The 21,098-nt window shown below is 37.4% G+C and overlaps 1 protein-coding gene across 1 annotated transcript in view; it reads right to left on the bottom strand.

Moving 5' to 3' along the window:
* CFAP299 (cilia and flagella associated protein 299) overlaps positions 1-12,389 on the bottom strand; it is a 575,450-nt gene extending 563,061 nt beyond the window's left edge. The window contains exon 1 of the mRNA XM_044681327.1: positions 12,276-12,389. Coding sequence (XP_044537262.1) covers positions 12,276-12,389 — 114 coding nt within the window. The remainder of the gene's footprint in view (positions 1-12,275) is intronic.
* Positions 12,390-21,098: the final 8,709 nt, after the last annotated feature.

The following is a 21,098-nucleotide window of genomic DNA, read 5'->3' as shown; positions in this document are numbered from 1 at the left end:
AGTGATTATTGTTTTCTATCACATATGGAACCCCATTTGGAATTTTCTAGCAAAGATCTTGAAGTTGTTTACCATTTCCTTCTCCAGCTCATTTTATAGAGGAAGAAACTGAGGCAAACAGGGTTAAGTGACTTGCTCAGGTTCCCATAGCTACTAAGTTTCTGAGGCCAAATTGGAACTCATGAAGATAAGTCTTCCTGTCTTCAGGCCCTGCACTCTACTCACTGTACCATCTAGCTGCTCCTAGGGAGGTGAAAGTTCCACTGTATTCTGCCGTAATCTGGGCTCATTTGGAGTACTGTGTTACAGTTTAAGGACATTGATAAGCTAGTTCTTCAGAGCAACAAAGATGACAAAGGGCTCACATATGAGGATTGGTTAAAGGAACTAGACATAATCAGTCTGGAAAAAGACTTGATGTGTCTGTATATGGGTTGTGATAGTTGTCTTCAAGATGTGAAGGGCAGTAATGTGGAAGAAATATTCAACTTATCCAGCCTGACCTCAGAGGACAGAACTAAATACAATGAACATCAGTTACCAAGAAGCCAATTTAGTTTAAGTACTTCCATTTTGAATGCCCTACAATATATATACTCTGCCCTTATTCTTCTCAGGGTCAGGGTTTGACATCCCCTCTCCCCCATCAAGGTTCTAGAAGAACTCTGAGGGGATTGGAATGTCTCTCCTTTAAAAAAAAGTTGGATCCCTACACTTCCCATTAGTCATGGACCAGTGACTTAACATTAACTTTTACAAAAGGGTATTTATTTTGTATATACATTTTCACTTAGATTAAATGTCAATACCATTTCTTAATATTTGTTTTCTGATATTTTGAAATCCATGTTCTGTCTTTTTCCCATTCTTTCCTTCTTTCCAAGAAGACAGATAATATGATATGTACATATATTATTATATAATACATATTTCTTTGTCATGTTAAAGCAGACATATGTTGCTTACGCTAGACAAAACTTCATGGAGGAAATAAGGAATAACAAAAAGTATATTTATTTTAAAGAAAAACCCACAGCAAATATTTGAGCATTTCTCCCCAGAGCTGAGAGAACATACTCTCCATATATCACCTTTATCTCTGAGAGAGTAGCCTCAAACAGCTCAGTTCCTAACTAATTTCAACAAGTTATTTTCTCTTAAAAAAAACAAAAACCCAACCCTTATCTTCTTTCTTAGAATGAATATGGTGTACTGATTCAAGGAAGAAGAGTGGGAAGGGCTAGTTAAGTGGCTTGCCCATAGTCACACAGGTAGGATGTGTCTGAGGCCATATATGAAGCAAGACTTCCAGTCTTGAGGCCTGGCTCTCAATCCACTGAGCCACCCAGTTGCCTCTTCTTGACAAGTTCTTATGCAGTTATGGCACCTCTGCTGGATAAGTTCTTCTACTGGACTGGGATTCCCAAGATCATTCCCAAAGATCTCTCTTTACTCCTAAACAGATTGATTCTGTGCTGGTTGTTAAATCCAACTTGCATCCCCTGATCTCTAAAGGTTGAAGACTCCACTTCCTTTACCACATGCCATTATTGAAGGAATCTCGAAAATCTCAGAATCAAATGAGGCAAAGAGATCAGAGACGGGATGCCTTTGAAGCTAATCAAATAACCTCCTCTCCAAAACAATTTAGACATTTGGAACTAGTCATGGAATCCTTATTCATGCTCCATAATTGGTCTCTCCAAGGTGCTTCCCTTTCATGTCATCACATCTCTCTTGGAAGCATGCTTCCCAAATAATACATGTGGAGAGATGCCGCCCAGACACATGTGGCAGATCCCACTCACAATTATACTGGAAACAACCTCAGTTTCTAACTGCAAGTTGCTTACTTTCTCTAGTAACTGTAAGATACTTTGCTTTTTGGTGTTCAGGAAGGTGTTACCTAACTGTCAGCAATAAAAGAATATTTACTAAGCACTTTAGCATGTGCTAGGCACTGTGCTAGAAAAGCTAGTTTAACCTAAATGACCCTTAAGTGGTCCTTGTAACTGGGTGCTCTTTGCTCTTTGATTTAGTAACTGCAAGACATGCCAATTTTGGTACTCATTAAAGTCCCCAACCTCCTTGTTGCTGATTGCCTATGTCTGATGCTTCCAATCTCCTTTTTATGCTACATAATCCCACTCTAGGGACTGAAGGGCTTTTGACTAACTTGCAGAAGATATCTCTGAAATGAATCAATGTGTCTAATCAAGCATTGAGCAATCTTATCTGTCAACCGAAATACTGAGCTTCATTCCAACAACTAATTCCAATAATCAGTCCAATTCTAATAATCCAGAATCAAACCCATGACAAAATAGGGCAGGTGGATATAATATCTAATGCATGGGAAATGACAATTCTGACAAAACTACTCATTTTTATTCTCGGTGGAAAACTACGAAATGCAAAACGTGGCTTTATACACACAACACAATGCAAAATTTGAAAAGAAAACACCTGCTATAATATTTTTAAGACAATTATACTGCACTACCCATGGCACTCGGTGAAATTTGTTTTCTTAATGCAAAACGAATACAGCATGGTGTCCAAAAGAAATTGGTTTTGGGAGGAAGCGGGGTTGCTCAGTGGATTGAGAGTCAGGCCTAGAGATGGGAGGTCCTGGGTTCAAATATGACCTCAGACACTTCCTAGCTGTGTGACCCTGGGCAAGTCACTTGACTCCCATTGCCCAGCCCTTACCACTCTTCTGCTTTAGAACTAATACACAGTATTGATTCTATGACAGAATGTAAGGGCTAAAAAAAAAAAATGGAATTGGTTTTGGAGTCAGGAAAACTGATTCAAGTCCTACCTCTAACACTTGGCTATGTAAGCCTGAGCAAGTTGCTTATAAATTACGAGGAAGAGGCTAATCTGGGCTGGTAGAAGCTGCCTCATAGGATATTCCCCATATTAACAAAATCAACAAGGTCCAAAACTAAAAAAATAATAACAGAAAAGAATTGCTAAATTGTTTAACTGAAGGACAGAGAGCCCTGAAGAATAGTAACATTTAACATCTGCCTTCAGGCAAATATATTTGCATTTTTTTTCATGTGTAGTTCAAATGTGCAATACAAAACTTAGCAAATACCTCCACCTAGTGGAAATGATATTCAATAGGAAATAAATGGCTGAAGCAATATTTTTCCCTCCAAGATTGAAATACTGTAGGTTTGAATTCGATTATAATTCAGAGAGATACAATTTATATTTCTTTTAAGATGTTGCCACAATTATGTCTACACCTCACAAAGTTTCTGTTCTGGCAGTTCCTGCTGTGGGCATAATTTGAAGTAAGAATGCTCCCTAGTGAGGTTCTTCAGCAATGGAGCTCATCCCAGGCTAAATTCTATTCTGCAGGGTGTTCTTGTAAAATAGATTTCCTTTTGTATCTCTGATCACAAGGGACAAACATTGCTTTTCTCTCTCCCCTTGGCAACTAGTGGAATACTCTTCAGAGAGAAGTTGCTCAAGAAATGTCATTGATGAGGAAAGGCACTAGGCCTGTGGTGTGAATAGTAGGGGGACCCCCTTGGTAAGGATCTTTCTTTTCTTCTCTGTTAGATGACTAGGCCAAGGTCACACAATCATTCTATATCAGAAGCAGGACTGGAATCCAGGGCCAAGGTCACACAATCATTCTATAACAGAAGCAGGACTGGAACCAAATCTAGCATACTATCTACTACACTATATCTTCCTCTCCAAATGGTATTGGTATTGGCTCATACCAAGTAAAATAAAAATACAAGAGAAAATTCTCCTGCTTAACTTTGATTAAATAATTGCTTTTCTCTAATAGATTTGAATATTCTCGAATATACTGTTCTGAAATAAATCTGAGGCAAGCAAGTACTTTAAAGATTGCTCAAACTTGCTATTAAATGCAATTTAAAAATTAACCTTGTAAAGTTTAAAATAAAAATTGGAATTGGAACAAATATGACATTCTTTTAAATCCTGCCTCTAACAATTACTAGTTGTGTGACTCTGGGCAAGTCTCTTAAATTTTCTGATTCTTAGTTTTGTCATCTGTAAAATGAGAGGATACGGTGCTAAGGTCTCTTCCTAGTCTAAATCTATGAACCTAAGTTAAGAGACAATGTTATCTGGAAATGGAAATATCTCAAAAATGTAATCCTTCCGCTATTATTAATAATTGCATAAGCTTCAAAATCAAAGAACTCTATGACTGGGCATTTGGGTCCTAGGCTTAGTTCTAGATATATAATGTTATCTTGGCTAAACATTTCAAAGTCTTTTATTTCTGTGACCTTATTTATAAATGCTTATACATGTACCTTAATTGTTGTTGTGAAGTTGAATTAGTTATTTTTACTTTACTATTCATTACAATATTTTATCAATAACGATTTAAGAGTACTAAAAAGAAAGAATGAGGACAATTCCATTTTGGAACTTGACAATTAGAACAGATTTGAAATCACAAGGACATTTATGAGTCAAAATGTTTTAGAATATAAAATATAAATATCCCACTTGGAGAATGTAAACACAGAAACCACAAAAGTATGATATCATTTACATTTTTTCACTATTGCTTAATTCATTCCCCCATTTAAACCTTTGAAAATATAAATCAGTGCCATGTAGAAATGAAACTCATGGCAATCTGACTCTGTTTCCCCTGTTTAAACAAGTAAAATATTTTGGCTTATGTGAATGTGAGTCAGTGCTTTGCTTTGATAGGAAAAATAAAATAATAGGCCTCCTTCCAGTGATAATCTATTTACTGGGACTCTAATCTATTTCTGGAACTTCTGTGGTTTTATGACTCAAGACTCACTTGAGAAAATAAAAATGAAGATTTGGCAGAGTGACCCTAACTACAAGCTCAAACTGGTGAACTCCCTGAGTAATCAACCGTCCGACCTCTTTGGACAAGATAAACATGTTCACCTCTCTGGCACCATCCAAGTTAATAGCCTCAGTACAAGCTCACATTTCCAAATCTAAGAAGCATACAATGCCTAAGGCTGTCCCAAGACAAGGGAAGCTCTTCTTTGACTTGAAAACAAACAACAAAACCAAAATAAAACCTGAATGGTCCTGGATCAGTCTCATGCCACTCTGATAAATGCTGAAGCACATGGAAGGCATTTTACACCTCCAAAAATTTGGTTCCTAAGTAACTTTCTATTTTTTTTTTCATTCTTTCTTTCATGAAAATTTGTACCAACCAAATGGAATTTACCTCTTTCTCAATCCTGACACCCCATTTCCCATCTCCAAGTGTTTTCCTAGAATACAATCTCTCTTCATCTGTTAGAATCCTTATCCTTCTTCAAGGTTCAGAATTAGTGGTACCTTCTTTCTCTGTGTTCCGATTCAATCTCCCTTCTCAGTGTATCTTGTATTCTGCTTCTTGTATCTCCTCCACTTCCTCCAAGGAGCACACAAACTCCTAGAGGTCTAGCACTGTTTTTCCCCTTTTATATGCCAAGAGCCTAAAGATCTTTGCACATTTATTTTTCAGACTGGAGCCGAGATTTTATTGGTCATGGTGGAGTGTTCCTTATTAGGAAACCCCTTCTATCAATGCAGATTTGCAAACTACTGTGCAACTTTTGGTCTTTCAGAGTTGTCTGGGGACACTGAAGAGTTGGCATGACTTACCCAGGGCCATATACTCTGTATGTGCCAGAGGTAAGACTTGGACCCAGGTCTTCCTGACTACAAGACTGACTTTCTATTATACTGTCCTGTTTCTTGCCCTTGTACATATTAGGCACTTAATATCTATTGAGGAATGGTAGGAACCAGTACGACTGAGTTCTCCTTCATAAGTTCCTCCAAACAAATTTCAAAAAATGCACTAGATAAAATTCTTATGGGAAAACCAAAAAAAAAAAAAGATATGTGCAACATTTGTCAAGGCCTGGTTTAGTATAGGAAGAAGAGAGAGAGGGAGGTCTTTGAACACTGGGGATGGGACTTGCTTGTTGCTGCACTATCCTAGTGCCCAGAGAGAAGCTATGCACCAGGGCAAAAGGAGATCTCAGACCTAATGTAGACAAGTGTGAACCAGAAGCTTTGTCCCTACTACCCAGTTCCCAGTCACAGATCTAGGAAGGACTGAAAAGGGAGCTGGTATGGTAATGTTCCCATGTAGTGAGGCCCTAGACTGTGCATGGAGAAAGGGGGATGTTCAGAAGCCAGCAGCAGTAGTAGTATGGCTCAGAACTCAGACCTAGAGAAGAACCTTGTTTCCAGTATCCATGGAGGAATAACCAGGGCAGGAATCCCTGGTCAAAGAGGAGCCTACGATTTTGCCACTCTGAGCCAAGAGAGCTTTTTAGTTGACTGATTGTCAAAGAGTTTGGCAGCAGTCTATTGTTGCTCACGCTGAAATCCAGGTCAGGAACCTGCAAAGCTCAGATGCCGGGAGAGGAGAACAAAGGTAAAAAAATAACATTTTACTCAATAACCCAAGAAAGCAGCAACAGGACCAGCCCAAATCTTTTCTCCAGAAGGGTCACAGAACCCAGCCCTAACATCAAGTCTGTAGTCAGGAAGTAAACTGCAATACAGGCAAACAACAATAAAAAAAAAGAACTTTACCATAAAAAACTATTATAGTGGCAGGAACACTCAAGACTCAAGACACTCAGAGAGAAGAATAATTCCAAACCATTTACAAGCAAAGCCTCAGAGAATTCAACTAGAATTACTGGAAGAGGTGAATTGAGAGTTTAAAAAAGAATTAAAAATTTTTAATAAGTGAAATTAAAGTTCCTGAGTTAAAAAAATTGAGAGCTTATAGAATGAAAATTATAAAAGTAATTAATATTTAGGTAAAAAGAAACCTTGCCCAAATAACAAACTTCCTAAAATTAATACAATCAAATAAAATCAATGTTCCCACAAGGCAAGAAATATTAAAACAAAGCCAAAGTCTGAAAAAAATAGAAGAAAATATAAAGTATATCATAGTAAAAACAACTGACCTAGAAAACAGATGGAGAAAAAAATTAAGAACCTTTAGACTATCATAATGTAACCCTTAGCCAGTTGTATGTATCTCTCTCCTGTGAAGATTGGATTAACTCTCCCCTTGCCTACTTTTAAATTTAATCAACCAAAAGCATACACACCTCTACTTAACAGTAAATAGAGGAGGTTTGCAAAGTGAGTGACAACCCCAGAGGCAACTTACCACCCCCTGGGCAGTGCTATGCAAATTTAAAGATTGCAGTTGGTGCCTGTAAAGTGGAGGAAGGGACAGGAAGTGATGTATAAAAAGGACTATAAAAGATGATGAACTTCCGGTGCAAGAGGGCTTCATCCTGAATTTTAGGGTTGAAAGAGCCTGAACTGGAACTGCAGCTCTTGAACTGCTTCGACTAAGACTGTTCCTGCATCTTCTCCCTTTGGATCTTCTCCTGATAAGTGAAAAACTAATCTTCCTTTCCTGGCTTCTGGAAAGATTAGTTCTGAAGAGGCCTCCCCTCCTTAGAGGAGGCAGTGTGGGTTGAACCCTTGCTTAATTCAACCCCAAGTCCTCTGGCTAAGAGGTTAACAAGTCCTGCATGGATAGAACCAGGGACCAGAGCAACATTTAGGATGATAAGCTAGACTTCTTACTCTACCCTCTCTTTCATTTCTCTACTCTCACCGCTCTACCGTTTTTGTAAATAAAAGCTGCTAAAAGTCATTTTGACTTGGGATGTATTAATTTTAAAATTGGTGACCACAGTATTATCTTAAAATTCTCAAATATTTTAGTCAAACCCTTAATTAAGTTCCTTACACTCCTCATTGGTGACATTGATTGTTCAATGCCTTGTGCTTGTGGGAGGGATAGGTAAAATTAGTGAGAAATGGAGAGAAGCACAATCAGAGCTCTCTTCAGATCAAGGCGGGGAAAAAAAAGAAATGATATGTAGAGAAGTTGTCAATCTCTATCATGTCCCCATCTCTAACTTGTTATATAGAAGACTTTTGGGAAATTTCCCCATGATTGAGATCCAGAACTCTTTCTTAATTAAGCTATCTACCTCTTCATAGGAGAGCTCCTTCATTTTTTATTGTTGAGTAAACAAGAATACATTCTCTATGCATACTTTCTCTGAATTCTTTTTTGTTATCTTTTTGGATTGTATAGGTTCTAAGGCAGAAGAGAGATAAGGACTAATTAATGGGGATTAAGTGACTTGCCCAGAGTCACATAGGTTGGAAGTGTCTGAATCTATATTTGAACCCAGGACCTTCCATCTCTTGGCCTGGCTCTCAATCCACTGAACTACCCTGCTACCCCCAGAACCTTCATTTTAAGGAGAGGTCTTAGGCCACTGATGTCTTTATTCCTTTCTGGGATCCTCTTGTGACTGTAGATTTCTATCTCCATTATGGTCCTGCTTCCTCTCACCTCTGTGCTCCCCATTCCCCACTTCTTTTTTATATGTAGACTTCCCCTATTAGCACATAAGCTTCCTGAAATTAAGGATTAGCTTTCTTTGTGCTTTTGTTGTATTCCCAGCATTTAATTCAGTGCCTGAAAGATTAATAAATGCTTGTCAACTTGTTGACTCAACCCAGCTATTAAATACCAGAGGCAGAATGTTGAACCTAGCTTTTCTTGATTCCAACTACATTTATCTATTTACTAGACATCTCCCCTCCTTTGCCACTACAAAGAGCTAAAATAGATAATTTTTGTACTTTGGTTCTTTTTCCTCTTTCTTTGATACTTTTAGGATATAGGCCCAGTAAAGGTATCACTGCATCAAAGGGTATACTCAGCTGTCTATCTACCACTTCATATTGTAAAAATTAAAATTTTAAACCTCCCTATTTCTTAAATAAGGAAAAAATGAATAATTTTCACTTCAAAAATATGTCTTCAGAAATAATCATTTGTATCTTCACCCCTAATTGATGAATGCATTTGTCTTCTAGAACGAGTAAGTGAAGTCTCATCTCCAGAGACTGATATCACTTTGAAATGTGTCTCCATCCAGTTTCATAATAAAGACACCACCTACAAAACCAATGCAGCTAAAATAAAACTGGAAAATTGACTGGGGAAAAATAATCTCTGCAACAAATTCCAAGATAAATAAGGAATTTATTTAAATTCATAATCATATGAGTCATTCCACAACTGATAAATGTCAAAGGACGCAAATAAGTAATTCTCTAAGGAAGAAAGCCAAGCTATCAACAACTACATGAAAAAATGTTCCAAATCATTCATAATGAGAAAACTGCAAATTAAATTAAATTTGAGGTTCCACCCCAAAAGATTTGTAATGATAACAAAAAAAGAAAAAGGAAAAATATTGGAGAGACTGCAGGAAAACAAGCATAGTAATTCTCTGTGAATTGTATCATGAAACTGAAATGCTATAGACATTTTGGAGAGGAACTGGGAAAATGGGCCCATGTAGTCACTAAACTGAATATACTCTGATGCAGAGATACTTTTTACTAGGCCTATATCCTAAAAGTATCAAAGAAAGAAGAAAAAGGAGCAAAATACAAAAAAATATCTAAATCAGTCCTTTTTGTCATGGAGGAGAGATGCCTATGAATTAAGAAAATAGTTAGATAAATTATGGTACATGAATGTAATGAAATACTTTTGTACTATGATGATGAAAGGGATGGTTTCAGAAAAACCCAGGGAAATCTATGAACTGATAGAGTGAAATGAAAAGAACCAGGAGAATAATTTGTGTCATATCATATGACACTGTAAAGTCAACAACTCTGAAAGCCTTAAGAACTCTGATCAATTCAGAGACTTACATAATTCTAGACAACTAATGATGAATTATGCTACTCTTCTCTTGATAGAAAGATGAGAGATTCTAGATAAAGAATGATCTATATATTTTTGGGAATAATGTGAGAATTTGTTTTGTTTGGATATACATATAAATGTACATATACATCTATATTTATGTATGAATGCATATAATATAGGTATTTTCCCCCTTTTAAATTGTGAAGTAGAAGCTGAAGATAAAAATTAAACAAAGATTAAAAAACCACCTTAAATATGATCAACTTTGAGCCCTTCTAGCTTTAGGATGTTATGATTTGGGATCTTTTCTTAAGAAAAAGTTTCTCTTTAAATTTTAATGTAGCGAAATATTGTTGGGCTAGGGATAAGCAACATGGTGTAGTGGGCACAGACCTAGCCTCTGGGGTAGTAAGTTGTAGGTTTAAGTCCTACAAGTCATTTAACCCCTCAATGACATACTGCTTTTTAAGATTGTGAATTGGAGAACTTTTATTATTATTATTATTATTATTATTTTTGGTATAAATAATTTTATCAACAAGAGTTCCCTCACCAATAAAATCACAGGTCTAGTATGTATTTAATTCAATTAGACAAAAAAATGTTTATCAGGCTCTGGGGATTTTTTAAGGTCCCAGTTTGTACAATCACATTAAAATGATCATATTATTTTATGAATTGTTAGTATGTATGATACATAGATACTATATATAGTGTATTATATATTACAAAATATAAATCATATTAAAATATATTACAAATCTATTTTTATAACTGCTTTGTGTCTCATGATTTAGTATAAAATGAAGTAACTGGTCTAATAATTTTGGGGTTCTTTACCTGAGATATTCTCACTCAAAGAAAGGTAACTTTTTGGTGTCTTTGGCACTCTGATGAAGCTCATGTTCTCCTTCTCAGAACAAATGTTTTAAAAAATATAAAATACAGAGACAAAGGAACTCAATAACATTGAAACTTATCAAAATACTTTTAAAAAGTACAAGTTCATGTATCCATCATTAAGAATTCACATGCTAAAAATATTTTAAAATTTCTTTTTCTTTAACCTAGTTCTTCTCAAAGCATGTGCTGGGAAATACCCAAGAGTCCCTGAAAACCTTTCTGGAGGTCCATGAGGTCAAAATTGTTTTCATAATAATACTAAGATGTTTTTGTTTCTCATATGGTAAATAGTGATATTTATTACAAATAAACATATTACATATAAACAAATGCTCTTGAGGGGAAGTCTTCAATAATTTTAGAATCCTGGGGGGTTTCAATGACCAAAAAGTTTGAGGCCACATTAGCCAGCATGAGGAAATGTGGTGGGGAAGAAAGGAGATGTTTTTCACACTTTGGAAAGCAAATTATTATTATGATTATTAATTTAAAATAATTGATTTTCCTAATTACATGTAGTAATTTTTACCACATATTTTCTGAAATTATGAAATCCAAATTGTCTCCATCTTCCTTCCTTTTCCCCCTCCTGGAGATGGTAAGCAATTTAATCTGGGTTATACATATATTATCAGAAAGAAAATGTATTGAAATATTCCTATCAACATTATTAACATTCACCAGTTCCCTACTTTAAAATCTGGCTTTAGCCTGGTTTATTTGCTGCATCTGTAATTCCTAGGATTACAGGATTCCTAGACTTCTGTAATGGAGAGGAAGGGACAATTTTAGATTCTGACATCCACTTCAACATCAAGTAGTCTAGACTAGAATAAACTACTAGATACCCCTCAGTAGTGTAGGATTTGCTCCTTCCCTAGATAATCATTAGGATGGAGTGATTTGCAAGCAGTTAGATCAGGTCAGCTTTCTGGACTCACAGAAAGGTAAGAGTCAATATCCAAAATTAAAAAATGGAATAAACCTTTAAAAGCATTATTTTACAAATTAGGAAACCAAGGACCAGAGAGTAGACTCTTGCTCATAGTCACACAGGGCTAGATTAACTGATTGATTTATTGATTTCTTTCCTTTTTTTTTAACCCTAACTTTCTGGTTTAGTAACAACTTTAAGCCAGAAGAGCAAAGGCTAGACAAAAAGAGGTAAGGGATTGAACTGGATGGCTTCCGAGGGTCCCCCTCCCGTCTTCCAGTCTAGAATTTCATGATTCGCCTCCACAGAGACAAGCCCTGGACATTAGCGGAGATGCCCACTGCACTGGTAAAGGAGACAGAGCCTCCCTGGTGGAGCTCCTAAGTGAAAGAAATGGGAGGGTATTCTACGTAGTATTCTACGGGCTTCCCCTCTCCTTTGAGTCACCATCCCCCTATCACAAACCGCTCGTGGCCGCCCCGCTAGCAGCCTCCTTTAGAGGATGCGTCCATTGGTCCCTGCTTTGGCTGGTGGCGTTGGTGCGCGCGTGGCTGGCCTTCCCGTAATGGGGCGAAGTGGACTAGACCAAACGTTCCCCAGGATGATCACAGAGCCCGGAGGCTTGAGGGAAGGAGATGCGGGCACCTCACTTACCTCCAGGTAATAGAGGTCTAGGGTGGTGATCTGCGAGTCCAGGAAATCTTCGTACGTGGTAAACTGGGTGACTATATTGTCCACCACAGATATTCCTTCCTCATTATCCAACATGGTTACTACGGGCGCAGCGTCCCTAGCAACGGGTAGCCAGACTCCCGAAGGAACCAGAAGGAGCCCAGCTCTCTTCCGGCTCGCTTACCTGGGGCAAGCTGGGTGGTCCCGATCTCTCCGCCCACAGGCCACGCCCTGTTCAGGTACTCACTCACTTCTTTTCCTACACCAGCCTACTTTTTCCCCCGTTTTTTTTTAAGGTTCTAGAATGGACAGCAAGTATATTCCGACCCTTACTTTATGTTCGGTTAGATATTCTGCTGTTCCAAGCTCATTCTCAAACGCAGGAAAAATGGAGAGCTGAGCTAGAGATAAAGGTAAAGCTAAAATCAATAAAGCACAAATACAGATTCAACCCTCCCGGGCTTGGCCTTTAAAAGTCCTTTTGCAGATGTCTAGGAATGTGGCAGCAATGAGGGAGATTTCAGTGTGACCTATGGCTTGGAGGAAATGTGTGCTAACAAGCTCAAGATGGGAACTCTTCCCTGTCTTTCCCCTCTCTCCAGAAGGAAACCCACCAACTTCGTGTTTTTTGTTTTAATTCATTTTAGCTATCTGATGCCTCCATGTTGATTTGGTACTGTTGCTTCTTTTTCCCTTTAAATTTTTGCTTTAGTTTCTAAGCTTTTAACATACAAAATGCTAATATAAACCTAATTTGTTATATTTTAAATAGATCTTTAATCATTATATATTAAATATATTACATACTATGTATAATGATACAAACTATATATAATGTAGTATNGCTAGAGATAAAGGTAAAGCTAAAATCAATAAAGCACAAATACAGATTCAACCCTCCCGGGCTTGGCCTTTAAAAGTCCTTTTGCAGATGTCTAGGAATGTGGCAGCAATGAGGGAGATTTCAGTGTGACCTATGGCTTGGAGGAAATGTGTGCTAACAAGCTCAAGATGGGAACTCTTCCCTGTCTTTCCCCTCTCTCCAGAAGGAAACCCACCAACTTCGTGTTTTTTGTTTTAATTCATTTTAGCTATCTGATGCCTCCATGTTGATTTGGTACTGTTGCTTCTTTTTCCCTTTAAATTTTTGCTTTAGTTTCTAAGCTTTTAACATACAAAATGCTAATATAAACCTAATTTGTTATATTTTAAATAGATCTTTAATCATTATATATTAAATATATTACATACTATGTATAATGATACAAACTATATATAATGTAGTATATATTTACATATAACATATAGATATTAATGTATTAAATATATCTTGAATTTGTTCAACTCTAGAGATAAGATTAAAGGTGGAGAGTGACCTCCCATTTCTGAAGATGATAGATGAATAAGTGGGGAATGAGTTTATGGCTACAGTCAGAAGTAGCCTCTTTATGCCAAGGAAAAAATCTTAAGACCAAGATATTTTTTTTAAAAAAATTATGAGCCAATATAGCCCCAGAAGAGAATCAGCAGGTGCTGACTATTTTTCTCCTATTAGAAGTCCAGCATATAAGGTTTAAAAGGACAACTATGTTCCAGAAGAGGGAGTGAGTTTTTAGGATAACTCTCTCTATTCTAGGGAAGGGAAGAGGATAGGGATTTTTCCAGTATTCCTCATTCAACCTCCAGGCTCAAAAGTGATTGACAACTTAATCTGTTGTGCTTGATGGTGCCACCTTGTTTGGTTTTAGATAAATGATGGAGAGCTCAGACCTTTAAATGCCTACAAAGGATTATATCAATTATCTCAGATAAACTCTCTAAAAATTCTATTGCCTTAATGTAAGTTCTGGTGACCTTAAAGGATGTTTACATTCATTTCCCATGGAAATTTTTGTTTTTAAATTTGTGACTTCCATAGGACCTTGGATTCTCTTGATTTTGATTTTTTTTTTTTAAATCACTATAGAATCAGAGCTGGAAAGGATCTCAGAAATCAGGTAGTCCCCTAACCTTTTCCCCCCAATGAGTCTGAGAGAAGTTAAATAACTTTCATGATCATCCACTGATTTAGTGTGTCGACAGTGCACATACTGTAACTTATACAGTGACGCAGTCAGAAGAATGTTGGCTTTGTAGTGTTAACTTGGGGAAAAACACAGAACTACTAAAGTAGTCAGAAAAGCCAAGTCTTTAATCAGGAAAGAGATAGTGCTCAACATTCAACCCATACAAGTCAAGCGCCTAAAAACCACACAGAGCCAAAGGCTCTGGCACTCTGGGAACAGTATCTCTCAGAGAATAACCATGCTAGATGATTCTCCAAAGAACAATAGAACTTGGGGAACTTATATCCCATTTGGGGAACTAAGGACAGGAAAATATGATTGATGGGCATTACCACGGCTACAAGGAAAAGAGAGGTCCAAACTACACTGAAGGGATACAAACAAGCTTGGGAAAGAAATCATAGCCAAAGGTTGAGATAGCTGGGAGTGGCCTACTTCCAATAGATACTAAAAGGATAGTTCCAGCACTGGTGTAGATCTTCTTGGGAACTGATCTGATACAATAGGGGAAACTTTCTAGGCTAAAAGGATACTTAGCATTTGACTAGGTCTGCTGGCCCCACCTAAACTGGGATTATCAAGTACTTTAAAGTCTATTGTTCAGTCAGAAACTAGTAAATCTGAGACTTCCCTGGGGTGAATTCTCAGGGGATGGGGCAGAATTGGGGTCTCCAGATTTCTAGTTGACCATAGTCAGAAAACTTTGGTTTGAATCCTAATTTGACATTTACTACCTTGGTAATGTTAGGAAGGTAGATCTTAGTTTTCTCAATTTGTAAATGAGGGGATTGGATTAATGTCCCTCCAGTTCTCAACCTAATTTGCAGAGAGGATTTATTTGATCCTTGGTCTTCTGACTCCAAATACTGCATTCTTTCCACTGCACCATGCTTTGAGTTCTTAAAACAGGAGAAAATAATATAAAGCAGCTGCGGGAAAGCTTCTCAATAGATATTTTAGAATTATAATTGCTTAAAAGACCCTTGAAATTTTAGCTCCTAGGACAGGATTATGCATGCAATTTTAAATCCAATTAGTTCTAATTGAGAACCATACCTACACACACACAAGCAGTAGGCTAGAAAAATAATTTTCACTTGGCAACAAATAGCTTTTGATCAGTCACGGAAAAAATAGTAGTATTAAATCTAGGCAAAATTATACTCAGTACTACTCAAAATATGATAACCTGATCTTTTTTTAAAAATTGACATTGTGAACTTTAAAAAGTAATTTGGGCATGATATCACTTGTTAACTTGAAAATAACACAGAACTACTAAAGTAGTCAGAAAAACCAAGTTTCTAATCAGGAAAGGGATAGGTCCAATATTTCAGCCATGACCAGAGCCCAGAAAAACCCTGTGACTCTAGGGACAGTATCCCTGGAAGAAATCACAGCATGAGATGATAGCTCCAAAGCACCATCGAATTTGGGGAACTGAGGGACAGGGAAATGTTTGATTGACATTACCATGGCTACAAGGAAATGGGAGTGTCCAAACTATACCAGAAGTTAGGGCGCCTACTTTACAATGGACTATGTATTATGTACCCCATTGTACTATGCTTAGGAAAAAGTTCCCTCCACAGTTCTGAGTGGATCTGAGAGTTAGTGCTGGAGTATAAGAGACCGAGCTGTCATTTAGCACCTGTTCCTACTCTGATATATAGTATAATAAATATTAGAAGGAGTGGGGTTGAGGGAAAGATTGAAGGAGGAAAAACAAAATAGGTACACTAATGCATTCTTGTGAAGCTCTGACTTGGTGTAACCTTTCTGGAAACCAATTTGGAATTGTGCCCAGAAAGTTATTAAACTGTGCATACTCCCTTGACCCAGTGAAACCATTACTGTACTTGTACCTCTTAAGAATTCAAACAAAAAGAAGAAGGTATTTATAGTAGCGTTTTGTAGTACCAAAAATGGAAACTAAGGATCTGTTCCTACTCCAGAGTGTAAGACACAGAACTGCCATTTGGCACCTGTTGAATGCTATCAACCTCACGCTCTGGGCTCTCTTCTTGCCCTAGAACAGTAGTTCCCAAACTTTTTTGGCCTACTGCCCCCCTTTCCAGAAAAAATATTACTTATTCCCCTGGAAATTAATTTTTTAAAAAATTTTAATAGCAATTAATAGGAAAGATAAATGCACCTGTGGCCATCACCACTTTCCTGGATCACTGCAGCACCCACCAGGGGGCGGAGGAGCCCACTTTGAGAATCACTGCTCTAGAGCCTAACCATAATATTCAGTCTCTGAGCTGAAAGCCTTCAGTTTCAGCAGATCTCTGTCCTGATTGGAAAACAGTAGATGCCTAATAATATGTATTTGGCATGGACCATTGTACCCCCAAATTAAAGATAGAAGTATTTCAGGCAAACAGTAAGCAGGAAAATTTCTTTGCTCCCTTACATCCTTGTGACCACTAACCCAAAACATTTGATAACTATTAGACCCTGAGAGGAATATTCTCCTTGGATTGTCCTTTAGATTTCAAATGGATATTGAGATACACCTCCAGGCTATGCCTTGATACCATCAGGTTGTATCTAAGACATCTATCTGTCCCCTAGACTATGAGAGTCACACCCTATGTCTTCAGGCAAACCTCCCCCCCCCCTCCAGAATTGTTCTGGATCATTGCATTGCTGCTAGTAGAGAAGTCTATTATGTTCCATTGTGCCACAGAGTATCTGTCTCTGTGTATAAAGTTCTCCTGGATCTGCTCCTTTCACTCTACATCACTTCCTAGAGGTCATTCCAGTTCACATGGAATTCCTCCAGTTCATTATTCCTTTTAGCACATTCTATCACCAACAGATACCACAATTTGTTCAGCCATTCCCCAATCGATGAACATTCACTCATTTTCCAATTTTTTGCCACCACAAAGAGAGTGGCTATAAATATTTTTGTACAAGTCTTTTCCCTTTTTATCTCTTTGGAGTACAAACCCAGCAGTGCTATGGCTGGATCAAAGGGTATGCAATATTTTAAATCCCTCTGGGCATAGTTCCAAATTACCTTCCAGAATGGTTGGATCAAATCACAACTCCACCAGAAGTGTCACAATTTTGCCATGTCCCATCCAACATTTATTACTTTCCTTTGCTGTCATATTAGCCAATGGAGTCTTGCATTCTTGCAAAGGGTACCCTTTCCAAACCCAGGAGGTTCACCTCAAAGACCCCCACAACATATTGACTATTGATTATATATTTGAACTAGTGACCAGAAAATAAGATGGAAGCCTAGTTCCCAAGAAGATATGATGAAAGGTCCATCCTTCATAAACCAGGGTGATTCCAGAAGCAAGGAGGGGGAAATAATGGCTACAGGAGAGGTAGCAACATTTTCCCCTTCTCTTTTATAAAACATTCAAACTTTTTTGAGACTGATGGCCCCCATTTTTTAAAATACAGATTCTTTTCACTTCCAATGCAAATAAATAGGACGGGAAAAAGCACAAGAATAAAAGCTAATCACAAAGATGGCAAGGCCACATCTTCCTCCTGTTCCTGTTATTCACAAGAAAGAGTTTTTATAGGAAATGAAATGGAGTCAAATGTTGAAAAAGGGTGAGGCATCAGAAAGACCTACGCCTACAACTTCAGTGGAGGGTTCAGGAAGGGAAATATCAAAAAATGAGTGAGGTGGGTGGTAGATAAAGGGAGGGCTTTGAATCCAAAAAACAATAGCAAAAACCTACTAATGAAGGCTCAAGATCTTTGATAGGATGAAAATTGCTTTAGAAATGATTGCATCCTAAAGGGAAACTATTCTTTTTCAGCCTGTTTAAATAGTTCCAGAAATATTTGCAGAATACATGTGGCTGAAATAATTTCTAGTTTCAGCCAGATAAAGATGTACATCACTTTCTCTGCTCTCTATTCTATTCTTCACATGATATGAATGTATTATTGCAGACTAGCAGACAAGCTATGGGATTGTGGTACTTCTGACAGCAGAGGGCACTCTTGGACTGCACAGTCCCAGTGCAGGATGACTAGAAACCAAGAGCATTTAAGGGAGGTGAGAACATGCAAGCAGGATAACCGCTGTCTTTTCTGTTTCATAAAAATCCAACAGATTCATATTTGCTTTGAGCTCCTCCTATACTAAATAATACAGGAAAATTCCCCCTCTCAAGAGGGTCTCACTGTGACTTAGTCATCTTCAAGGTCACTCTAGTGGCTATCAGTAAGATAGAATATACTTGTAAAAAGCTTTGGTTTACTTGGCCATATTAATTTTCATTTATTAGGATCCCCAGGATAAGCATATGCTTTTCAAGGTGCTAGATTTGAAGTCTTGACTTATTTTCTATGTGACTTTGAGCAAATGAACCACTGAACCTCTTTGGGACTCAATTCCTCATCTGTAAAATGAAGGAGTTGGACTACATGGCATCTGAGAGCCCTTTAAACTCCTACAGATGTAGGATTCTAATAAGCAGTGCAAAATTTTCTTCTCTAGCATCGCGCATGATGCATTACACTTTTTAAAAAAAATTTAGAAAATTGATTCCATTATTCTGGGGAATTCCTGATGAAATTCACTTTATCAATAGAGGAAGGCAGCTTCTCTGAAGCTCATAGTTTTAGGGTACTAATCAGTTAGGTGACATGCTCATGTTCACACACATACTATATATCAGAGGCAAGATTTGAATTCAGATCCACTTGACTCCAAAACAAATCACTATCAATTATACGGTGCTTGGTTTATATATATAGACCCTTGTGCAGATCTGTACTTAAAGCTAGCTTTACATAATTCAAATTTGTCCTTGGAAGGGAGAAAGGGAGACAGAAAGGGGTACTTGATCATGTGAAGGGAGGGAACTGGCATATGCTCAAGGACACATGGAGTCCAGGGGCAGAGAAGTGAGAGCAGGAGGAAGAACATACAGGGATCAGGAGAGCATGGATGGATGGGAGGCAGAGGAGGGGTGCTGAGAGCATATAGGTAGGTGGACAGACTGGGGCAAAGATCTCCTCTCTCAGCTCTTGAGGTCTAAAGCCAAGTTCCCATCTGCCAGTACTGGTGGGAGGCAGTTCTGCTTTCATTTGAGAGATTGTAAGCCAAGGGACAAGGGCAGAGAGAGAGAGAGAGAGAGAGAGAGAGAGAGAGAGATTGAGAGAGAAACACCCAGTGCTATAGTGGTGGGTTTTTGGAATTTGAATTTCTTTCAGAATTTGTGTAATGCAAATTTAGCAAAGCAGGAACTAGGTACTTGAATAACATGGATCCATAAATAAATGAAAACTCTTATTTAATGCTTACTGCTGAATTATTCAAAATTCATCTTTTTTTAAAAAAATTATTTTACAGTAAACCTAAAGGCATCTGGTTTTAAAGAAAATAAACTCTATCAAACAGCCAATCAGGCATGATTTTCTTTTTCTTTTTATTTTTTTAAGAAACCCTTACATTCTGCCTCAGAATTGGTTTCAAATCAGAAGAGAAGTAAGGGCTGGGCAATTAGGAATAATTGGCTTGTCCAGGGTCATGCACCTAGGAAGTGATTGAGGCTAGATTTGAACCCAGGACCTCCTGATTCCAGACTTGGCACTCTATCTAGTAAGCCATTTAGTTATGATTTTCAACAAGGTCATCTCCACTGAACTAAGAGAAGGAAAGAAATATATTTAGAATTGTTCATGTTCTACTAATAAGAATAGGAATTAGCTTTTAATAATAATATTTTCCAGACTTAACCAAATTTATCTAAAAATATCCAAATTTATTCCAAATTCAGTATTAAAAAAGTGTCTGCAAAATTACCTAAGGATACACAGAAGAGTTTTAATAAAGAAGCAAATGAGCATCAAAGAATTTTTAGTTCTCAGTTACAAGATCTTTGTTACTGCCAGGAAATCTGTCATTTTGGGATAATACATTTTTCTATGTTGTGTCAAGGATCTTTAAAATATAAATTTTACCAGAATTACCATAAATTCCACCCTTGCAAAAGGTTAAACAAGGATCCTCTCCATTCATAACAAAACCTGAAGATGTTAAAATGCAGAAAACACATCCATAGGATTATAGATTTTGAGATCATAGAGGTCATCTAATTCAACCATCTCTCTTTACAAATGAAGAATTGAGATCGGTAGAGACAAAGAAACTTGCCAGAAGTGACAAAGGTAGCAGGTGATCAAGACCAAGATTTAAACTCAGGTACTCTCATTTCAACTCCAATGTCTATATGACTATACCTAATTATGTGAGTAGGTGCTCTAGATAATAATAAATGTAATTTACTTAAAATAATAGTAATAATAGCTGACCCTTTTTAGCATTGAAGATTTTAAGATTTAAGATTTTCAAGTATTTACAAATACCTAATTATTTCACAACTACTCTGGGAGGGAAACTATTATTATCCCCATTTTATAAATGAGAATGAGGCAGAAGTTAAGTGACTTATCCAGGGTCACACAACTAGTAAGTGTCTGAGTCTGGATTTGAATTATACTAATGTGCTTAACTGGAGACATCTAGGTGACTTAATGACTAAAGTGCTGAGCTTAGAGTCAGAAAAATCCTGGGTAAGTCTTTTAACCTTTGTTTGCCTTAATCCCCTGGAGAAGTAAATGGAAAAACACCCCAGTTACTTTGCCAAGAAAATCCCATGGACAGTACTGGTATGCTATGATTCAGAGTCACAAAGAGTCTAATATAACTGAACAACATGTGTGTGTTTAACTGAAGGAAATACATCTTAAG

The sequence above is a fragment of the Gracilinanus agilis genome, chromosome 6 (genome assembly GCF_016433145.1).
Source record: "Gracilinanus agilis isolate LMUSP501 chromosome 6, AgileGrace, whole genome shotgun sequence".
NCBI lineage: Eukaryota > Metazoa > Chordata > Mammalia > Didelphimorphia > Didelphidae > Gracilinanus > Gracilinanus agilis.
Note: the sequence above shows the minus strand (reverse complement) of the source record. Positions and strands in the feature narration are given on the sequence as shown.